The sequence below is a fragment of the Pristis pectinata genome, chromosome 11 (assembly GCF_009764475.1).
Source record: "Pristis pectinata isolate sPriPec2 chromosome 11, sPriPec2.1.pri, whole genome shotgun sequence".
Classification (NCBI taxonomy): domain Eukaryota; kingdom Metazoa; phylum Chordata; class Chondrichthyes; order Rhinopristiformes; family Pristidae; genus Pristis; species Pristis pectinata.
The window spans coordinates 20504564-20527717 of record NC_067415.1 but is presented as its reverse complement, the minus strand read 5'-3'; the positions used below and the strand labels follow the sequence as shown (position 1 = coordinate 20527717).

General features: G+C 39.9%; 1 protein-coding gene across 1 annotated transcript; it reads right to left on the bottom strand.

Moving 5' to 3' along the window:
* Positions 1 to 786: 786 nt before the first annotated feature.
* Positions 787 to 16918, bottom strand: mrps31 (mitochondrial ribosomal protein S31). The gene is made up of 7 exons (XM_052026333.1): positions 16785 to 16918; positions 13728 to 14039; positions 11835 to 11993; positions 5563 to 5709; positions 3800 to 3873; positions 1473 to 1616; positions 787 to 1335 (listed from the first exon to the last, which is right to left on the bottom strand). The coding sequence occupies exons 1-7, from the start codon at positions 16865 to 16867 to the stop codon at positions 1103 to 1105; spliced, it is 1152 nt and encodes a 383-aa protein (XP_051882293.1). The 5' UTR covers positions 16868 to 16918; the 3' UTR covers positions 787 to 1102.
* Positions 16919 to 23154: the final 6236 nt, after the last annotated feature.

The window sequence follows — 23154 nt, the reverse complement described above, 5'->3', positions numbered from 1 at the left end:
AGAATTGTGTTTTTTTTTTAAATATATTGCAGATATAGCTTCATTGGAGGCCATTCAATCCATCATAGTTGTGTTAGTTCTAAGGGAGAGCTGTTCAATTCACCCCATTCCTATGTTTCTTTTTCATAACCCTGGATAATGGTTCCCTTCAGATACATACTCAAACAGCCCTTTGAAGGTTACCATGGAATTTTATTCTACCATGCTATTAGGTGGTACAATCCAGATATTAAAAACTGCATGTGAAAAAATTTCTCTCTTCCCACTCTAATTGTATTGCCAGTTATTTTAAATCTACAATCTCAAGTTACAGCCACACTTTATTGCTCTAGCATCAAGGACCTCTTGATTTTGAATACTTACACTAGGTTTTGAGCTTTTTTTAAAACAATTTACATACATTGTGTAGAAGTTAAGACAACGGAGACCACGCGGCAGTACCTTGTAATGGCAGGGTGACATTTTCCTACATGATAGATAATTATATTCAAGCCAAGTAACTGTATCCTTATGAAAATTTACAAACTGAATGATTCTACCACAACACAATAGCAGAAGTCTATTTGAGCAGATAACTAAAAGTTTATTTTTTTCATTAAAAAATTGTAATCTTTTATAATGTCTCAGTGGGAAAGAGAACATGCTAAGAATATATTTCAGTGTGGTGACTTTCCATAAGATGAAGAAATAAGAACAGTATTTGCAACACTGAGAGGTACCTCAAAATTACTAGAGTTTATAATACTTCACTGAAGTAAATCTGATGAGCAAAAGAACGCATAAAGATATTGTATTTAGATTTATTTTTACATTGAGTGGTGATAACACTTCAAAAGGTACTTTACTAGGTGGAAAACAGTCTGGAACATCCAAAGGGTTCCCATATTCTTTTGTTAATATTGCTTCTTTCATTAATATTGCTTTCCATCAATATATGAACTTTATACAACATGAATTCACATGCACTTTCTCCAGACAGAAATACCCAGCTAGAAAGAAGATTTATGGTAACCAACTTACAGCACAACAGGACTGTAAATCTTTTATGGTGTTATAAAAAGTGAATGTCCATTCTACCAAGTTGAAATTTATAATCATTATTTCAGTTAATATACACCTCGCTTTCATTCAGAATATCTTGCTTTTCCTGGAAATATTGGCGAAACCAATCGATATGTTCAATCTTTTGTTGTATCGTTAAATATGGATTCTTACTTAACCCGTTGATGACTAGCTCCATGAAATGGCGTACTGGTCCTTCCTCTGGGAACCCATGCAAATGCTTCTCCAGATATATGTGCTCATGGAATTCCACAGCTTCCTCTTCTTCAAGTCCTGAAACACCATTATGAATTTGAAAACTAACTAGTTATCAAATTGAACAAAAGTTATTGATACCTAAAGTTAAAAAATGTTAAGATGATCACTTTGTGAAATGAAACTCTCATAATCTTCTATTATAAAAAACGTACCAGCCTCATTGTTGACAGGAAACTGCCAGAGTTTTCCTTCCTTTGTCCATTGGATCATCTCCTCAAACCCATTTCGAGGCAATTGTTCAGAAACAGCCGCTATTTTATTGGCCAACTCGATATCCCATAGTGATGGCTGTGCCACTAGTAAAAATGCAATTTCATCAAATTATCAGATGAACAGAGATATTACTCTCTAATTTGAGACAATTACCAAAAATACTTTTATCTTTATCTCTACATCGTGCAGATGTTTAGAAGGTGCATTATTATTTTAATATATTGTCTTTGACTTGTAACCTGGGGTCACTGGAGAGAAGAGCAACCCACCACAACAGTTAAATCTATAAACCACAACCTGTCTGCCATAGAAACCCTAAACATTCTTTTATTTTTTTTCCAGAACTGAAAATGCTATCTTGGCCAAGCTCTCATTTCTACCTTATATACATTTGGATTCATCCAATGTTCAGACTTGCCCACTAATCCTGGCCTTGTTGATCTAGCAATGCCTTGATTATAAGATTCTCATCCTCATTTCTAAATTCTTCCACGGCCTTCCTCTTCCCTTTCTCTCTAACCTCCTCTACTCTGGCTTCCTGCCCCATAGGATTCTTAAATTGGAGTATTGAAAGAGTGGAACCCACTATGTCAGGAAACTTGAAAGTTATGGATTTGGGATTTAGTCTAATAAGTATGCAGGAAGGTGCTGGACTACCTGCAAGGAGGATGGATGAGATACTGACCAAAATCACTCAGGTCTGGAGGAGGTTAAGGAATGAAGATTTCACTAGTAAATGAGTTGATGCTGTGATACAGACAAGCAACCTTACAATGTGGAAGTGGAAACTGTGACGGAGAAGATATGCTGCTACTAGACATGTTGAATAGGATACAAAGACTAAACAATCAGCTTCAATTCCGGATAGGGAATGGAACTGTTGGCAAAAATATATTACTTTGGTATGGGTAAGTACCTTGATCTACATTCTCTCAATTATAACAAGGAAAAAGAATCATTTTATTGCTATATTTAAAGCTTACCATCAGCTAAAATAAATATCCACTACTACAAATCAGATGATCATCAGACATAAGATAGGGCTGATCTACCTTCTAACAACTGTTCTTCAATTCTGACTTAACATTAAATCTGATATGGAGGAAGTGAATCAGAGAAGTCTGGGGTCATTTCACTCACGTCTCACTTATCTTGGATGCTGTTGTAAATGAAGTTAAAAGCCATTCACACTGGTTAGAGTCATAGAGCATGGAAACAGGCTCTTAGGCCCAACTGGTCCATGCCGGCCAAGATTCCCAGCTAAGCTAGACCCTTTTGATTGCATTTGGTCCACATCCCTCTAAACCTTTCCTATCCAAGTACCTGTCCGAGGCATTTTAAATGTTGGTAATGTTCCTGCCTCAACCTCTTCCTCTGGCAGCTCAACCCAAATACTAACTGCTCTCTAGGTAAAAAAGTTGCCCCTCAGGTTCTTATTAAATCTCTCCCCTCTCACCTTAAACCGATGCCCTCTGGTTGATTCCCCAACCCGGGGAAAAAGACTGTGCGCATTCACCCTCATGATTTTATACACCCTTATAAGATCATCCCTCATTCTCCTACATTCCAATGAATGAAGTCCCAACTTCTCTCCATAACTCAGTCCCTCAAGTGCCAGCAACATCCTTGGAAAGAGTCCAGAGGAGATGTACAACTTAATGGTATCTTTCCTATAGCAGAGTGATGAAAACTGAACACAATGTTCCAAATGTGGCCTCACCAACGTCTTACACAACTGCTCATAACATCTCAGCTTCTATACTCAATGCCCTGGTACAGTTGTACATTTGGTCTGGTCACAAATCCAGTTATCCTTTGGTCATAGAGGCCAGCATGGTTAATATTCTCTCAAACTTTCCTCTCTCTCCATCCCATCAGAGATTATTGATAATCAGAAACATACCTATAAACAAGAAAATCCTGAGCATGCACAAAATTTCAGTCTAAAGTGAATCTGGAACACACTTACGGGCAACTCATAAACATGGAAAGGAAGAGCAATTCAGAAAGATCTTGCTGATGCATAAATAAGACTCGTGGAACAACTATGCAGATGTAAGTGTCCTACTACACCAGTATTTCTGTATTTTTATTCAACCTTCTGGTGAGGAAATGCAACAGACCCATTAGTGGCAACATGATTAGACAGGAAGGAATACGTGCCTGATAATATCTCATCAGTTAAACTCAAAATTTTCATGTTCTAAAATGGTCAAGCATTGCTAATAATAAATATGAAAAATAATGCAAGAAAAATGCAACAAACCAGTTTCTGGTACGTTTTCTGATTCAGCACGTGCAGGAAAAATGTTTAACTTCTTCCCAGTATAAAGACCCTTCCTAAATATAAAAAAAATGTGTGTTTTATGTTGATTTTTAACAAACATCCATTTAGGTAAACATTTAGGTAAAGTAGGTGTTGTTTTGAAGTTGCTTTAGCTTGCTGACTTTAAACAAAAACATGTGGCTTCAAGTCTACTATCTCTGAAAATTTACTCTCTTCAGTTGCTCAAAAGACAAAAATTACAGGGAGAAAAAAGAAAACATTCACTTAGTGCCTTTCACATTCTCAAGATTCCATTTCTCAGGGAACTTCAACATGAAATATCTTTGAGCTGTTTTCAGTGCAACAGAGGCAAATACAACAGCTACCTTGTTTAATGGTGTATTTTGTTGATAATGTTGGCCACATCTGGTTAATTTACCTGCTCTACGTTGAACAGAGCCAGTCATTTTTTACTTAAGGTCCTAACTGATTTTTAATAAAGTTACTTCTACAGTGCAGTACTCAATCGACACAGCACTGAAATACCAGCTTAGGTACGTGGCCAAGTTTCTGGAGAGGACCTTATTATAAGAGGCAACAAAACAATAAATTTCACGTCATACATCAGAGATTATAATTCTGATTCAACCAAAATATGCACACAGGAATAGTATCTTTATGCACTGTTTAATTTTGGGCATTGTTCCTCAGGAAGGATGTATTGGCCTAGACTAGCACAAAGGGTGAATTCATCAAAGTATCAGAGGAACATAGAGAGTGATACAACATTAAAACAGGTCCTTTGGCCCACAGAGTATGTGCCGATCACCAAGCATGCACTTACACTAATCCCATTTTACTCCCCACCCCCCGGCATTTCCATCAACTCCTTCCAGATTCAACCCACACACTAATGTACAATTCACAGCAGCCAATTAACCCATCAACCCACAAGTCTTTGTGACGTGGGAGGAAACCAGAACACCCTGAGGAAACCCATGCGGTCACAGGCAGAATGTGCAAACTCCACACAGACAGCATCCGAGGTCAGGATCAAACTCAGGGTCACTGGAGCTGTGAGGCGATGGCTCTGCCAGCTGCGCCACTGTGCCTCCCCTCAGCCAGCACCAAGTTAAGTCATGAAGGCAGGCTGCAAAATCTTGACTTATATTTGATTGATTTTGGAAGTTTCAGCAGTAATGTTGGATAGGTGATAAAAGGAGTCAATCAATATGTAGAAGAATAATTGATCAGGAAGCACACCTCAAAATTAAGTGCTGGTTCAACTGAAATGTTTAAGACCATATTTTCAATATGGAAGGGAATCAAAGTACACAGAAAAATGGTGGGTAAAAAGCAGGAGATACAGATCAGCCATGGTCTAATTGAATTGCACAATAGACACAAGGGGCTTGACAACCTTTTCCTCTTTCAGCCATTTGGGGCAAAGATTCAGAACTAATCATTCCTAGAGTCCTTTCTCCTACCCAAGTATGCAGCAGTACTTAGTTGTTTTTTTTAAAACAACTAAGAGGAATGTTTTTTAAAACATTAAGAGGAATTTCATTGTAAATTTGATTATTTAACCTAAAAATAATAGTCATCCATTTTCATCTCTTCTCTCCTTCCCAAGAATAACACACACTCTTTTAACCTCTCTGGGAATAAGACAGAAAATGAATAATCTTAACACAACTGCTCAAGATAGACCTTTGCAAGGTTTCATAAAAGCCTGTACAATAAAAATGATTAACAAAAAATACCTCTTCTTCAGTGCATTAAATTCACTGGTAACACCTCGGTGAGTAACATATCCTTGCCCATCTTCATCAAAACGGATTTGATTGGCAGGTCTGAACCCAGCCCGTGCACCAGGACGTTTCCCAATCTTCATGTTTGCAATAATATTACTGAAATCAACACAGTTCAATGTTTTCATTTTAACAAGTTCAGATATGCTTTTTGCTTATTTCAACCCTAAAATTTGAATTATAGGCCTTACAAATGAAAATTATGGGATTCTTGATAACAATTAACAGCTAGGGTCAACAAAAAGAGTTAAGCAGCTTTACCACTGATCCCAAAGAAAATGATTTGTTGTTTCCTCAGAATTTACCTAATTCTAGGATTTGAATAACAACAGAAGAACAAATAAATTGAATAGGTTGCTAAATTTTGTGTCACTGTTAGAAAATAAGTAACAAAGGAAACGCTATACTATAGAGATCAGGATCCAGCTTTTAAATAAACCCAGCATGCAACAGTTATATGGAAAATATAACTAGCAAGGAAACAAGTTAAAAAGGCAGGATGATGCACCTAAGTGGTGTAATAAGATGTTTTGATAAGCACATTTTTATATATATGTAGTAGGTTTAGTCACTGGTAGGCACGGGGATTCTGTAGGTTTAGGTCACTTGCTTTTTCTGGTACATAATAATGTCTTACATGGAGATACAAGAGGCAGAAAGAGGTAGAAAGCTTACAGATGTCAGAAGACTTGGCCTTCAGGTTGAAAGTGAGGAAGAAAACTGAAATCCAAAAAGGTACTGATGGATTGTTTACACAAATAGAAAAGTGGCAAATGGAATTCAACCTAAAAGAGTGTGAGATTATACACTTAAAAGGGGAAAAGTGTGCTTAAAAATAATGATACCAATAAGCATAGGGAACAGAGGAACCTTGGAATGCATATCCACTGATGCATGAAGGTGGCAGTCCAGTTAAACAAAGCATACAGGAGTTTGGTAGATTTGAACAAAACTCTAGTAAGACGACATGTTACAACTGTACTGCCTATTGTTCTAGTTGGCTCATTGCAAAAGAGATCTGGCAGTAGAGAAGTTAGTACAGAGTAGATCTAGGAATGTGCAAGGTCTGAAGAAGTTTAGTTATGAGAAAAGACTGTCTAGGCTGGTTTAGGACAGAGAAGATTGAGGAGATTTAATTGAGAATGTATAAAACTATAGGGATCAAGATATAACAAATTGGATGACTTCTTTCACCTGGTGGAGGTGTCAATAACTCGAGGGTGAAGAAGGCATAGATTTAAGGTCATAGGTTGATAAAGTGTAGAAAAATGTTCTCACCCAAAGAATTGGTGGGGTTCTGGAAATCACTGCTGGCAAGGATGACAGAGACAGAAACCCTCATCACATTTAACAGGATTTGGTTGAGCAACTGATGAAACAAAGCAAACGTTGCTTCAGACTGCATTCATCCAAACAGCTTCTTCAGCTGCAACCAAGCCAGATAGAAACTTTTGCACAAGGGAGGCTATGTTCTTGATATTTTTAAACTGTAGTGCATATCCAAACAAATAAAGATTCAACCAGCTGTTCTATCACAATTTTATCATTATTATTGAACAGTGTTAAACAATAAACAGCAAATGGAACCATTACAATTTTCAGTTTCACAAAATTTGTTAATTATTATTTGAAATGATTCTTTCAAATACCTGTCTTGGTTTGCTTCCCAGTAATGAGTATTCAGAAGGTACTAAATGCTTCCAGCTCAGCTGAAGGTCTAGAGGTTTGTATTCTTTACAATCCACACAAACAGAAAATTTGTAGTAGTCAAAAAATAGTAAAACAGCATAAAGGATTTGTCAGCACTTTATTCTGCATAGACATTCCTTTACTTGGTTGTTTCATTATTTTCCACTGTTGTAACGTCATAGGTTGCTAATCCCAGCGTGAGTTGATAATGTTTCCACATGCAAATTAACTAGTTAGTCACAAAAATAAAAACATCCTTAAGATTTGAAATAAACATTCAGACCTTTGGGATGTTTAATAACTCTAAGACTAGCTAGAACCTAATTGGACCTCCATGTGTTTCTAAGCACAAGTCCAGACACTGTCTCTAATGTTTTATATTTACCAAGGCCAATGTTATGATCTATTCATTGATAATAGTGCCATTGTGTTCTTGTAGAGGAAGTACTGTGGAAAATGCTTGGGCATTGGCTGTTGATTGGTTGTTATAACTTCCGTTTCTGATTCAGAAACCTGTGGGCTCTAGCCACAAGCATGGATTTTATCACAATTTCACAATATATACTGAGGGAATACCGAGCTGTCAGGGATGCCAACATTTGGATTGTACATTAAACTGAGGCTCCATTGGCCTTCTCAGATAGACATAAAGAGGGGCTGTTCTGTTTCCCAGTATTCCTTCACCGACACCATTCAAACAGTCATTTATCTCACTTATTTAATGGGGTCAAACTAGCTACTGCCTATCTTTAAATTAGAATAGAAACTACTCTGCAAAAGCGATTTATTGCCAGGAATGTGCTTAGCCGTATCTTGAGGTCATGAAAGATACCACACAAGTACAACTTCTTTATAAATGAGCCATTTGGCTCATTAAGCCCATGCTGACTCTCTGTGCAATAATCCTGGTCGGTCTCTTTCTTTCTTCTTTACAATCTGGGATCAGAAAATACTTGTTCAAATATCTGTAAGGAAATGTCTGTCTTTCAAAAAAAAATCAAAGAAAAATGCATGATTAAGGAAAGGAACTATGCCAAAGTGATTTGGAAGGGTTATAATTGTAAGAGCAATTAAGCTAGAAGACAATGTACAAGCTGGATGGTTTGAAGATCTGGTGGTCATTAGTCCTGCTTCCCCAAGATCTGCTTGCAAGGCAATCTGAAGCCCCAGATTACCACTGCTGTTTTCTACTGAGATTCTCTAAATGCAGTTCTTCACTGAGTTCACTTCCTGAGGGTAACATTTTCCCCTACAAAAATCACCTCACTGCTGCAAATTTCTGCTAAAGCTAATGTATGCCACGTGGATGTTTATTTTAAATTTTCAGAAATGAAGCTCATCTTTTTAATTATTTATCATTATTAATAGTGCAAGATGGCATGCCAAAAAAAAGTTCTTCGATTTGTTTTTGAAGGAAGTAGACAAATTGAACTAATACATTTGTGGAGACAGCTTTAGGATGCATTGATTCCTAAAGAGAAAAATTGCTCCTGAGGGGTCTTTTAGGTTGCATACGTTAATTTGCTCTGTCACGTGGTTTTAAGATGCTACAATCTGGTCTGACCAGGATTAGCTATCTAGTTGTTGTTTTTGAGTGCACTATTGGTGGCAGATGGTCAAATAAATCAGGTCATGGCATTATCTACTGAGGTGCACATAACTGATCTTCACTAAACCATTAATAATGTACTGGAGATTGTATTTAGCATATGTCAAATTGGACTCTGCTTTAATAAGTAATCTGAGTCACTATAAAATTAAAAGCAGCTAAGTTTTGAAGTGTTTTTTTTAATTGTCATACCTCTTCCTCTCTTACAGAAAATCTATCTGTGCAACTTTAAGAAAAATCTTTTGAAAAGCAAATGTGCCAATTAATGTAGATATCCTATTGAAACTTTTTATTATGACATTTCAGAGTTTTGTTAAAAAGGTGGGGTTTCTTAGTTATTACCAGCTTGCAATGCTAAAATAAATCAATTTGGTGTGGTTTGTTGGTATAATCAATATCTAAAAAAGCACTAAAACACACTTTTGTAGTGTAACCGTTTTTCTGCAGAATACAGAATGTTTTTCACACAATGCCTTTCACAGAATACTGAACCTTATTTCTCTCTCCTTTGTAGATGCTACAACTGTGGGCAAAAAAGACAAATCAATTCTAACAGGCTTTAGGCAAGGAAACTGCGAAGAGAGATCTGCGCTGCAACTGGTACAGTTCACACCCCACGACAATAGAGGCCTATCATGCACGATCCAACCCATTCCTTACACTTGCTGCCCACATTACTTCTGAGGTTAAATTTAGTTTTTGAAGCCTCTCAGCAGGTCATAATGCCCTCTGGCCTCAGTTCTGCATAGCACAGCAATCCACAACAATGACTAGCCCCAGGCTGCAGAACCTGAGGTCACATCGTGAACTGCCTTTTGAAAGGTCACTGCTGTTATATGCCATTGAACGGATCAGAGACATTTAAGAACAATTAAATCGATTTAAACAATTAAATGCAACAATTACTAAAAAAAAGATTAAAATAGCAAATTTAGTTAAACATTTGAATGCTACCGTTAATTAAAAGCATGACAATTAAGTAAAACGTTTACCTGACTAACCTCATCAATTAAGGTTGGCCACACCAATTAAATAAATGGGGAAGTGCTAATAGCCTATGTAGATCACTGGTCTTGGTTGAACCAGCAAGTGCAGGTAATTTTTTTTTGGTATAACTTTACCTTCATGCTTTTAATTTATAGCATTTCAATGTGTTTTAAGTAAATTTATTACTTTTGTCCATGAGCAATGTACCTGGCCCCCTGGAGCCAGGTACATTGCTTCTATGCAGGTGCAGAAATCAGAGACAAACTGACTGGAAAGAGCACCTCACCAATGTTCTCTACTGAACTGCTGGAAAAAAGCCAAGTACATTTCTGGGCATTGTAACACTTTAAGGAAATCCCTCTCATAGGCTACCAACAGGGACATCTACTGGCAGCAGGTCAGTATCACTTAAACCTCCAATTTAAACAACATACTCTGGGACAATATTTGTGGTGAAATGTGGGTAGGCTTTATCAAGCCTCATTATTTTAAGTGGGATTGTTTTCAACTTCTTTTTTAAATGTACAATTTATCTCATGCTTCCAAGACTGTTTGGTGATATAACATATTATTGAGAGGACAGGAAACCTGCTTCCAGCCCCCTTCTATTTTTTTTAAAGAAGATAGAAGTCATGACACAGAAAGGATATGTGCAGTTTGCTACTATTTGTCTATACAATCTCATCTGTACTGGAATTAAGGAATTAAGGTAAGATTAAGGTTGTGCAGAAAACTGAAGAATAGATGATGAATGGAGAGAGTGCAGGAGGCTCACCAACACCCATGACAAGCATCATTTCTTTGGCACTGTAAAATCCAGCTATGGCCCCAAAAGCCAAGGCCCCACCCCAATGAGAGGCAGGAATGGGGGTGAAGTCATTAGTAACAAAGAGGCAGTCAACACCCGCTGGAAGGAATATTTTGAAGACTTCCTCAACTGTGACTTTGTCCTTGATGTGGGGGCACTTGACTCCATTTCACAACAACCTCTCAGGGCTGGCTATTAACAGGAAGTCAAAAAGGTCTTCTTGATTTTAATCTGATGTATCTATATTTTTCACACGAAATTTAAAGGACCCTTTTGTTCCCAAACATCATTTATATTCAATGCAATCTGCATTCTCTTGGAAACAAATTGTTGACTCTTCTGTTTTTGTTCTGCTCTTTAGGAACCACCAATCAATGGAAATAATTTTGGTTGCAGTGTTGCCCTTTTATTTAATAATCTAATTTAATATTTAAACTAATTTTAATTATAGTCTTCATAAAATTACTCTTGATTTGTCTTTCCTTCAACAACTTATTTGCATTCTGTTATTACATAATAAAACTCTCCATTCAGTAAGAAAATAGGATAGAACTTGAAAATATAATAACTAAACAGATAAGCTTGTTTTTTTTTAAATATATGAATTTTAAATCTTCCAAGCAATTTGAGGATAAAAAATTTAAAAATACAGATTCAGTCAAACTTATCATCTATACAAATGTCTGCAAATTAAAATCTGATCATTTCACGATTACAAATTTAAATATTTTATACAGCAATTTAAAAAGCCTATAACATTTTATTTAACATTTAATCTTTGGAATCAAATTGTAAAAATTATAACACAGCCACTGAACTCACAATTTACAACAAAGGGGGGGGTTAGATATCTATGAGATGGGCCCATACAAGCAGAGTTCCTACCAGTGCTCTAGGAGATGACCAACCTTTGTTTTTATGCAAGTGGAAACAGAGGCTACAGTCATACAGTCTTATAGCTGGCTTAAGATTGAATTTGAGAAACCTTGGAAGCAGGGAATACTGTGCACATTGTGGTGGTGAGATAGATTATGAAAACCAATTTGAATTAAGCTCAAACTTCACATACCATTTACAAATTACTTTGCTAGGCACAATTATCTAATGTGACGATATTGACACTTAACTTACCCAATGTTGCTAACATCTCCATTTTTCTGCGCTTCAGTTTCTGATTCGTGCTTTCTGAGCTGTTTAAGCAGTTCAGACTCAATCTGTCCCTTGTTATGGGGCATAGAAGATGCAACTGCTGAAGCTGCTGCAACAAGGTCCGGATTTAATGTCTCGTTACTAAAACAAAATTGCAAACATAAACTAATTAGTAACAAATCAACAATGACAACAATATACCCATGTAAACCTTTCAAATCTTTAAATGTTACTCTCTTAAACCTCTTGCCTTGAAAGACTTAATTTCTGATCCCAACTGAGTAGCAGCTTTAGTGCTACAACTGGCCTCTGCATCTCAATAAGGGAGGAAAATATTAGCCATGGTTCTTGTTCACTCATGGAATTATTGAATAGTATCAGCAAAGGGCCATTTTACACATCATCCATGCAACCAAAATCAAGAGCTATTTAGGCTAATCCCACTCCCAAACTCTCCTCCATGTACTTTTTAAATGTGATGAGGGTTTGTGCTTCCACCACCTTTTCACACAGACCCCAACCACACTTTTGTTGGATTTTCTTTTCCCTGAACTCCCCTAATTCTTACACTTGGTTACTAGCCTCTCTAAGGGAAATAGATTCTACATATTCACCCAGCCTAGACCTCTTATAAATTTTGTGAACCTCAATTGTACTTCAATTCCCCTTTGTTGCAGAGAAAACTGGCCTCAACTAGTAAGTTTCTCCTATTAACTATTCTCAAGCCCTTGCAACCTTCTCGTAAACCTCCTCTGTACCCACTCTAACGCCATCATATTCACACTGTAACTTGGTGAACGAAACAATACACAATATTCTGGCTTTGGCCAATAGTGTTCTTTTGTACAATTTGAACATGGCCTCATTGCATTTTTTATTTATTCATTCTTCAGCATTTGTTGTCACATGCAAGGCTAGCATTTATTGCCAATTCCTAATTGCCTTCTTGAATCCCTGCAGTCCGTTCTGATGAAGGTCTCCCTCAGTGGGTAGTAAGTTCCAGGTTTTAGACCCATTGGCGATGAAGGAATAACTATATATTCACAAATTGTGCAATTTGGAAGGGAACCTGCAGGTGATGGTGTTTGCGTGCGCCTGTTACCCTTGTTCTTCTTGGTGGCAGAGGCTGCACATTTATGGGGTGCTGTCAGAGTAGCTGATGCAAGCAACTGCAATGCATTTTGTAGATGGTACACTCTGCAGCCACTGTGCGTGATGATGGAGGGAATGATTATTCAGGGTTGTTGGTGCAGCCAAAGGTCGTGCCTTTTTAACCACCTATCCACCTATCATGCCATTTGCAAGAATTTCCAAGATCCCTCTGTCCCTATACACTTCTGACTGTTTGTGTATTCTCTTGCCTTGTTTGTTCTCACCAATTGCATTACCTCTCAAAATCTATTGGCCAAATTATACTTGATAGGCCATACATGGGCATTAAATAATCACAGAACTGGGTTGCAACATCTTAACTGCTGTTAGTCCACCAACACTGCAAGGCTTATGTTTGGATGAGGTACCACAAGCCAGTATTTATGGAACCAGAAGGTAACAATGGCTGAGTTTTCATTGCACCATAACACCAGTATGCCATTCTCCCACACAGTAAACTTGTAAGCTCTTGCGCCTGAGCAGACTATTTAAAATATATTTAAAGTAGTCAACATAACTTCAGATATCTCCATGTTAGATCATAACCTGTTAACCTCGCAGCTACATCATAACCAGGCAAACATCAACAATTTGACAATGTTCAGTCTTTCAACTCTGAAAACACTAGGTTGTCAGTGTGTAAATAAGACTCACTCCTTATTTATAACGTCAATTTTAAATTCATGGTCTTTTATGGGCTTCTAGTGCATTTTTTTGCATTACCGTTGATTTTCAATTTCTTCGGTGGCCTGCTGAAACATGCTGGTTGTGCTTTCCATGCTTTCTGGCTCAGCTTTTGTTTTCTCCTTTAGTCGCTCTTTCCTCAGGGCTTGGAACTTCTTCTTGCTGCTGATTTCCACTTTCATACCGCCGATTAGGTTCAACAAATCATTTTTCCCTCGTGGAGCAGCTTCCTTTTTTTCTGCAGTTTCCTGCGGTTCTGGAGAAGTAACCTGCTGTACTTCATTATCGTTTCTGAGCACTGCAGAACCAGTGAAGATGTGTCTTCGGCCTGTTCCAGTCAGCAAGCACAAACTAAAAGAGACAGAATAACTATAACCAGTTTCAACAGTTATTATCCCAATGTAGCCAACGCGGCACGCTGCTAAAAGGAAAACTCAGAGACGTGGAGGCTGAACCAGAGCACACTTTACTGAGAGAAGCAAAACGCACGCGCATGCAAAAGTACCCAAGAGCCTCTCCGGCGGACGTGACGTAAGGTTTCTGCCGGAAGGCCTGCCCCGCAGTTAGTCTACAACGTGCTACCGCACGGCCGCCAATGGCAGTTTGAGTTCCGTGAGTACGGGCCGCTACACCAACTTTTTTTTTTCAGCAACACTTCATTCGTTTGCCTAAACACAGCTGAACTGCATTACTCTCAAAACATAGCTATTAGTCATTAAAAAAATTGGATGTCAAAGTCAAGTTATACAATAAATTCTCCAGCTGGTCAAGTTCCCTTTTTTTGACAAATCTCACTTCAAACTGCATATGAAAATGTTATATTGCGAAGAAAAGTAACACCAATTTATTTCTAATATAAGAATGAAGTCATCAGAATGTATTTCAAATGTATTTTAACGTTCAAAGCACAATGACCCAGCTTGATGCTCTGGCACACACTGGTTGAGTCAGTAGTAAAGACGGCAAATGCAATATTAGCACTTATATCAAGAGAACTAGGATATAAAAGCAAGGATGTATTGCTCTGGCTTTATAAGGTGTTGGTCAGACCATATCCGGAATAGTACCAGCAATTTTGGCCCCATGTCTAAGGAGGAATATGCTGGCCCTGGAGACAGTCCAGAGGAGGTTCACAAGAATGATCTCAGGAATGAAAGGCTTAACGTATGAGGAGTGTTTGATGTCTCTGGGCCTGAACTCGACTGAGTTCAGAAGGATGAGGAAGGATCTCATTGAAACCTACTGGACACTGAAAGGCCTGGATAGAGTGGATGTGGAGAGGATGTTTCCATTGGTCGGAGAGTCTAGGGTCTGAGGGCACAGCCTCAGAATAAAGGGATGTCCCTATAAAACTGAGATGAGGAGGAATTTCCTCAGACAGAGGGTGGTGAATCTGTTGCCACAGAGGGCTGTGGAGGCCAAGTCATTGGGTATATTTAAGGCAGAGATTGATAGATTCTTGACTGTTAAGGGTCACAGGGAGAAGGTGGGACAATGGGGTTGAAAAAAAATCAGCCATGATTGAATGGTGGAGCAGACTGGATGGGCTGAATGGCCTAATTCTGCTCCTATATCTTATGTCTTATAACACTGACAGAGAGGGCAGCACTGAAAGCACAATCTTTCAGATGACAAGTGAGATCAAGTCTGCCATTTAGCAGTTCAGGTGTATTTTGGGGACCCTATGCTACTCAACTGTAAGAAAGGGTCACTCATCCCAGCAATATTGCAGATGATGGAAACCTAAAATAAAAGACTGAAAATGCTAGACATTTTAAGTAAAACAGGCAATATTTTTAATAAGGTAATGCTTCAGGTCAATTACTTATCAGCTGATATTAGACACCATAATCGTTATTAAGGTAAAGCAGTTTCCTTCTGTAAAAAAAAATATTTTTTTTTGCCTTAATGTATCTCCAACCCTTAATCACTTTTCAACAAACGTTAATTGCTTGCCTTTAAAAGATGTCAGTTTGTATCAGTCCAAAATGGAAATGCATTCATTATCCTTAGTTGTTGTAATCTCAGCAGTGATGGGCTTTCCTGAACTATTGCAGTAATGGTATTCCACAGTAGTATTAAAATTTCATCCAGGAAGATATTATATTTATATAACATATTCATTGTAGTAAAATGTCCCAAAGTGCTTCACAAGAATATTGTTATACAAAATTTGACACTGAGTCACAAGGGATATTAGAAACATAGAAAAACTACAGCACAATTCAGGCCCTTCAGCCCACAAAGCTGTGCCGAACATGTCCCTACCCTAGAAATTACTAGGCTTACCCATAGCCCTCTATTTTTCTCAGCTCCACTTACCTATCCAACAGTCTCTTAAAAGACCCCATCGGACCAGAAAGATTTTAGGGAGCATCTCCAAAAGGTGAAGTGCAGAAACAACTTAAGAAGGACATTTGTTGGTGATGGCCATGATAGTTAAAGGCACAACCATCAACACTGGGGCAAAGATGAACAAACCAGCAAAATAGAATTACAGGAGAATCGTAGGCTGGAGAAGGTTACAAACAGTTATGATTTTTTCGCTTTGCTTGACTTAGAGCCAATCCAGGTCAACCAGTGGAGAGTGGATGATTGAACACAATGTGATGAAGCTCACAGAATGGAAGATGATTGGTCAGCAGTGTGCTGGAGTGGGCAAGTCTCGAGGTAGCAAAAACAAAATGAAGCGTTCAGCTGAGGATGATACCAATGTTGGATCCATGGTTGCTAGTTTCCTCCCTTATAACACCATATTATGACATCTTCATTTCTGGTCATCCATCCTGGCTATAATCTGAAGCTGAACCTCACTCAAGTCAAACCATTTTGAGCTACAATTCCCATATTCCTCTTCATCACTATGACTATCCAGCTCCAAAATATCTCCTATCCCTTGCCTTCATTCCTCCCCTCCCTCCCTGTTTTGCTCCCCTCCCTTCTTTCTCCCTCTTCATCTCTTCCCACCCTGTACTCCCCTCCCACCATCCCCGCCCCATCTCTTCCTCACTCCTGTTTCCTCCTATCCCTCTTCCACCCCCCCCCACACCCTCCCCCTCCTCGCCCCGTCCTCCCCCCACCCCATTCCCAGCTCACATGCAGCGCTGTCGCCGACCAGCCGCCGCCTCCCCGGGCCTGGCCGCCGCACGTCTCAGCACCGCCACAGCCGCCCTCTGCATCGCGGACCCGGGGACCAAGTGCTTGCAGCACAGCCCTTCACCTGTGCAACGCTGAAGCCGCTTCCCCCCAGACAACAAGTAGCCAGCCAGTAGTTCCGGCTTCGCAGCACAACATCACTTCACTCTCAAATGATCAGTCTATGCCCTTCTTCGTAGAAACAAAAAGCACCTTTAGGAAATGGAATTATTATTTCTGTTTTTGAGCATTGTCAGGATAAAATTGAGTCTCAGCCTGGAATTGTTTTATTTGGATAAATAATGTGATTTAAATGGATATACAGAATTGCAAATTAAAGTTGGAATGCATACCTACTCTCATGGTTGCCAAGTCTGCTCTGATGTATTCTTGAATACTTGCTTGTTAGGTTTGATTATGCAACATTTAGCCATGATAATGTCACATCATATTTACCTGCAGGACATTTCTCCACTGCTGTGTTGCTTTATACCACTATTCCCCAGTGAGTGTCACCTTCTATCCCATTCTTCCAGTGTTGCTCTCATCCCCGGTTTCGTCTCAAGCCCAACCAATTTCAGATATCCTCTGGTTAAAAGAAGTCTCAGTTCAGAGAACCCTGGTTTCAGGTGCCTCATCCCCAGGTTTAAGAACTCACTGATTGCAGGCCATGTCCTGATTTCAGCTTCCCCTAAAATTCAGAGAAACGATTGTAGAATCCACAAAGTTTCAAACACTGCAGGATTTGGAAACTCCAATTTCCACCATCTCCAATTTCACAACTCCAACTCCCTAATTTCAGAACATTCCAAACAGGAGACACTAAAAATTTCAGACCATTTCTAATTTCAGAACTTACAACCATAGAACTACAGCACAGAAAACAGGCCATTCGGCCCTTCTAGTCTGTGCCGAAACTTTATTCCGCTAGTCCCATTGACCTGCACCCAGTCCATAACCCTCCAGACCTCTCCCATCCATGTATCTATCCAATTTATTCTTAAAACTTAAGATTGAGCCCCATTCACGTCAGATGGCAGCTCGTTCCACACTCCCACCACTCTCTGAGTGAAAAAGTTCTCCCTAAATCTTTCCCCTTTCACCCTAAAGCCATGTCCTCTCATACTTCTCTCTCCTAATCTAGGCAGAAAGAGCCTACTCGCATTTACTCTGTCTATACCCCTCATAATTTTGTAAACCTCTATCAAATCTCCCCTCATTCTTCTGCGTTCCAAGGAATAAAGTCCTAACCTGTTCAATCTTTCCCTGTAACTCAACTCTTGAAGACCCGGCAACATTCTAGTAAACCTCCTCTGCACTCTTTCAATCTTACTGATATCCTTCCTGTAGTTAGTTGACCAGAACTTCACGCAATACTCCAAATTTGGCCTCACTCATGTCTTATACAACCTCACCATAACATCCCAACTCCTATACTCAATACTTTGATTTATGAATGCCAGGATGCCAAAAGCCTTCTTTACAACCCTGTCTACCTGTGACGCCACTTTCAGGGAATTATGTATCTGAACTCCCAGATCCCTTTGTTCCTCCGCACTCCTCAGTGCCCTACCATTTACTGTGTATGTCCTACCTTGATTTGTCCTTCCAAAATGCAACACCTCACACTTGTCTGCATTAAATTCCATCTGCCATTTTCTGGCCCACTTTTCCAGTTGGTCCAGATCCCTCTGCAAGCTTTGAAAGTCTTCTTCACTGTCCACAATGCCTCCAATCTTAGTGTCATCAGCAAACTTGCTGATCCAATTTGCCACATTATCATCTAGATCATGGACATAGACAACAAACAACAACGGCCCCAGCACAGATCCCTGAGGCACATCACTATCCACAGGCCTCCAGTCTGAGAAACAACCATCCACTACCACTCTCTGTCTTCTCCCACACAGCCAATTTCAAATCCAGTTTACAACCTTGCCATGGATACCTAGTGTATGAACCTTCTGAACTAACCTCTCATGTGGGACCTTGTCAAAGGCCTTACTAAAGTCCATGTATACAACATCCACAGCCTTTTCTTCATCTACTTTCTTGGTAACCTCTTCGAAAAACACTAAAAGATTCGTTAAACACGATCTACCACACACTAAGCCATGCTGACTGTCCTTAATCAGCCCTTGGCTGTCCAAATACCTGCATACCCGATCTCTCAGAACACCTTCCAATAATTTACCTACTACTGATGTCAGGCTCACCTGCCTGTAATTACCTGGTTTACTTTTAGAGCCTTTTTTAAACAATGGAACAACATGAGCTACCCTCCAGTCCTCCGGCACTGCACCGTGGCTAAGGACATCTTAAATATATCTGCCAGGGCCCCTGCAATTTCTACACTAGTCTCTCTCAAGGTCCGAGGAAATATCATGTCAGGCCCAGGGGATTTATCTACCTTTATTTGCTGTAAGGCAGCAAGCACCTCCTCCTCTTTAACCTCTATATGTTCCTTAACACTACTGCTTGTTACCCTTCCTTCCATATCCACTATGCCAGTTTCCTGAGTAAATACCGATGCAAAAAAAACTGTTTAAGATCTCCCCCATCTCCTGAGGCTCCACACCTAGCCAACCACTCTGATCTTCTAGGGGACCAATTTTATCCCTTACTATCCTTTTACCCTTAATATACTTGTAGAAACCCTTCGGGTTTACCTTCACATTATCTGCCAGAGCAACCTCATGTCTTCTTTTTGCTTTCCTGATTTCCTTTTTTAGTATTTTCTTACATTTTCTATACTCTTCAAGTACCTCATTTGTTCCTAGTTGCCTTTACCCGCTATACACCTCTCTCTTTTTCTTAACCAGATCGCCGATATCCCTTGAAAACCAAGGTTCCCTATGCTTGTTAGCTTTGCCTTTAATCCTGGCAGAAACATGCAAACTCTGCACTCTCAAAATTTCGCCTTTGAAGGCCTTCCACCTACTGAACACATCCTTGCCAGAAAACAACTTATTCCAATCCACTCTTCCTAAATCCTTTCTCATTTCCACAAAATTGGCCTTTCTCCAATTTAGAACCTCAACTCGAGGACCAGACCTATCCTTATCCATAATTAACTTGAAACTAATGACATTATGGTCACTGGACCCAAAACGTTCACCTACACATACTTCTGTCACCTGACCTGTCTGGTTCCCTAATAGGAGATCAAGTATTGCATTCTCTCTCGTTGGTGCCTCTATATATTGATTTAGAAAACTTTCCTGAACACATTTGACAAACTGCAAGCCATCCAGCCCTTTCACAGTGTGGGAGTCCCAGTCAATATGTGGAAAGTTAAAATCCCCTACTATTACAACTTTCTGTTTCTTACATCTGTCTGCTATCTCTCTACAGATTTGCTCCTCCAATTCTCGCTGACTACTGGGCGGTCTATAATACAACCCTATTAGTGTGGTCACACATTTCCCGTTCCTCAGCTCCACCTATATGGCCTCTGTAGACGAGCCCTCCGGGCTGTCCTGTCTACGCACCGCTGCAATATTTTCCCTGACTAGTAATGCCACACCTGCCCCTTTCATCCCTCCTCCTCTATCACATCTGAAACAATGGAATCACGGAACATTAAGCTGCCAGTCCTGCCCCTCCTTCAACCAAGTCTCACTAATAGCAATAATGTCGTAATCCCATGTGCCAATCCACACCCTAAGCTCATCTGCCTTACCAACAATACTCCTTGCATTGAAATAGATGCACCTGAGAACATTTCTATCACGTACAAACCTCTGATTTCCATCAGAACATGCTGTCCTCACATGACCTTTAACCTCCTCCACTTCACTATCTGCCCTAACACTCTGGTTCCCTCCCCCTACAAATCTAGTTTAAACCCTCCTCCAGAGCAGCACTAGCAAACCTACCCGCAAGTATGTTAGTCCCCCTCCAGTTCAGGTGCAAGCTGTCCCGTTGGAACAGGTCCCACCTTCCCTGGAACAAACCCCAATTGTCCAGAAACATGAAGCCCTCCCTCCTGCACCATCTCCTTAGCCACGTATTTAGCTGCATGATCCTCCTATTTTGAGCCTCATAAGCACGTGGCACGGATAGCAATCCTGAGATTGCAACCTTGGAGGTCCTGTCCTTCAGCTTTGCACCTAATTTTCTATACTCTCTTTGCAGGACCTCCTCCTCCTTCCTATCCACGTCATTGGTCCCTACATGGACCACGACATCTGGCTGCTCACTCTCCCTCCTGAGAATAATCGATAACTCGATCTGAGATATCGCGGACCCTGGCACCAGGGAGGCAACAGACCATCCAGGATTCTCGATCTTTCCCACAGAACCTCCAATCTGTCCCCCTAACTATCAAATCCCCTATCACTACTGCTCTCCTCTTTTCCCTCTTTCCTTTCTGAGCTGAGGGTCCAGTCTCAGTGCCAGAGACGCGACCACTACAACATGTCCCTGGTAGGTCGTCCCCACCAGCAGTATTCAACTTCATCCCTCCCAACTCAGATTCTCCAGACCTTATCCACGTACATCCCTGCACCCACAGACACTGCGTATCTGGATCTGAGTTTTCAAAAAACATTTGAGGTAGCTAGAATAAGAAAAGGAGATTGTCCCAATTCTTCCTCTTCACCATTTCCACAGCACTTCCCGTGTAACAATTAACATTTGGAATCAATTCCCAGGAAGTGTACAAAATTTCATTTAGAAAAGCATTATTAATGACATCAGCACAGATCTGTTAAGGGGATGTCATATTATTTTTTGAGGGGTTGACAAGGTGGGTTGATGAGGGCATGCATTTGAGGTAGTCTAGATGGATTTTTAGCAAGGCTTTTCCCAAGGTCCCACATTGGCAGGCTGTTCAATAAACAAGCCCATGCTATCCAATGGAAAATGGAAAATAGGTTCCAAATTTGTTAAAATGGCAAGTAGCAGAGGTTATAGTTTGAAAGGGTTTTTGTGATTGGAAGGCTGTTACCAGTGGGGTTCTACAGGGCTTGTGACTTGGCCCCTTGCTTTTTGTGGTATATATTGAAGATTTAGGTTTAATTGTAGGGGCATGACAAAGAAGTTTACAGATGATACAAAAATTGACCGTATGGATGGGGAAATTTCAGACTGCAGGAAGATGTCGATGTCTGGTCGATTGCATAACTTACCAGCACGTCTTTGGGATGTGGAAATAAATGGGAGCACCTGACAGAAACCCATGTGATCACAAGAAGAACATGCAAACTCCACAGAGTCAGTCAGTGGTAACTGGAATTCAATGCAAGTAGTGTCAGGTGAGGTGCAATAAAAATAGAAAATGCTGGAACTACTCAGCAGGTCAGGCAGCATCTATGGAGAGAGATATTGGAAATAACATTGGAAGCGTTTTCTAAATTTTCCCAGTTGCGGGAAAAGGTCATCAACTTAAAACATTAACTGTGTTTCTCCCTCCACAGATGCTATCTGAGCATTTCCAGTATTGTTTATTTTATTTTAGATCTAAAGTATCTGCAGATTTTTACTTTTCAATTTAGTGTGGGGTGCAAAAAGCTAGGGAATATTTGGGTGGCACATGGAACAGTTGGTAGAGCCATTGCCTCACAGGTCCAGTGACCCAGCTTCTTGGTGCTGTCTGTGTGGAATCTGCATGTTTTCCCTGTGACCATGTGGGTTTCCTCCAGGTGCTCCAGTTTTCTCCCACATCCCAAAGATATGCAGGTCAGTAAGTAAATTGGCTAATGTAAGTTGCTCCTAGTGTATAGATGATGGTAGAATTCGGGGCATGGGGAGGGGGTTTGCTGATTGGAACGTAGGAAGAATAAGATGGCATTAATGTTGGTCAGTGTAAATGGGTGTATGATGATTAGTGGGCCTGTTTGGATGCTAAATGATTCTATGACTAATGTACAATAAATTAGAGGGTACTGGGAGTTATGGGGAAACAGAGCAGTCTTGGGGTCTGTATCTGCAGATCATTAGAGGTACCATGACAGATCAATAAGGTGATTTTGATTGAACACCAAGAACTAAACAAGAATGGGACCAACATCCTTGTGGGGAGATTTGCTAGTGCTGTTTGGGAAAGTTTAAACTGAGAAGGCAAGGGAATGGGGTTCACAGTGGTTGTTCCGATAGCGAAGTACTGTCACCTAGAGGAGAAAAAGTTAGCAAGTCCAGCAGGCAGAGCAGGTGGGTAAATGCACATGAGGGGAACACAAATGCAAGGAATTTAACTAGCAAGGTAGATGAACTGAAAGCTTTAATTAACACATGGAACTACGATACTGTTGCTATCACTGAGACGTGGTTGAAAGATGGGGAGGACTGGCAACTCAGTATCCTAAATATAGAATTTTCAGGCAGAAAG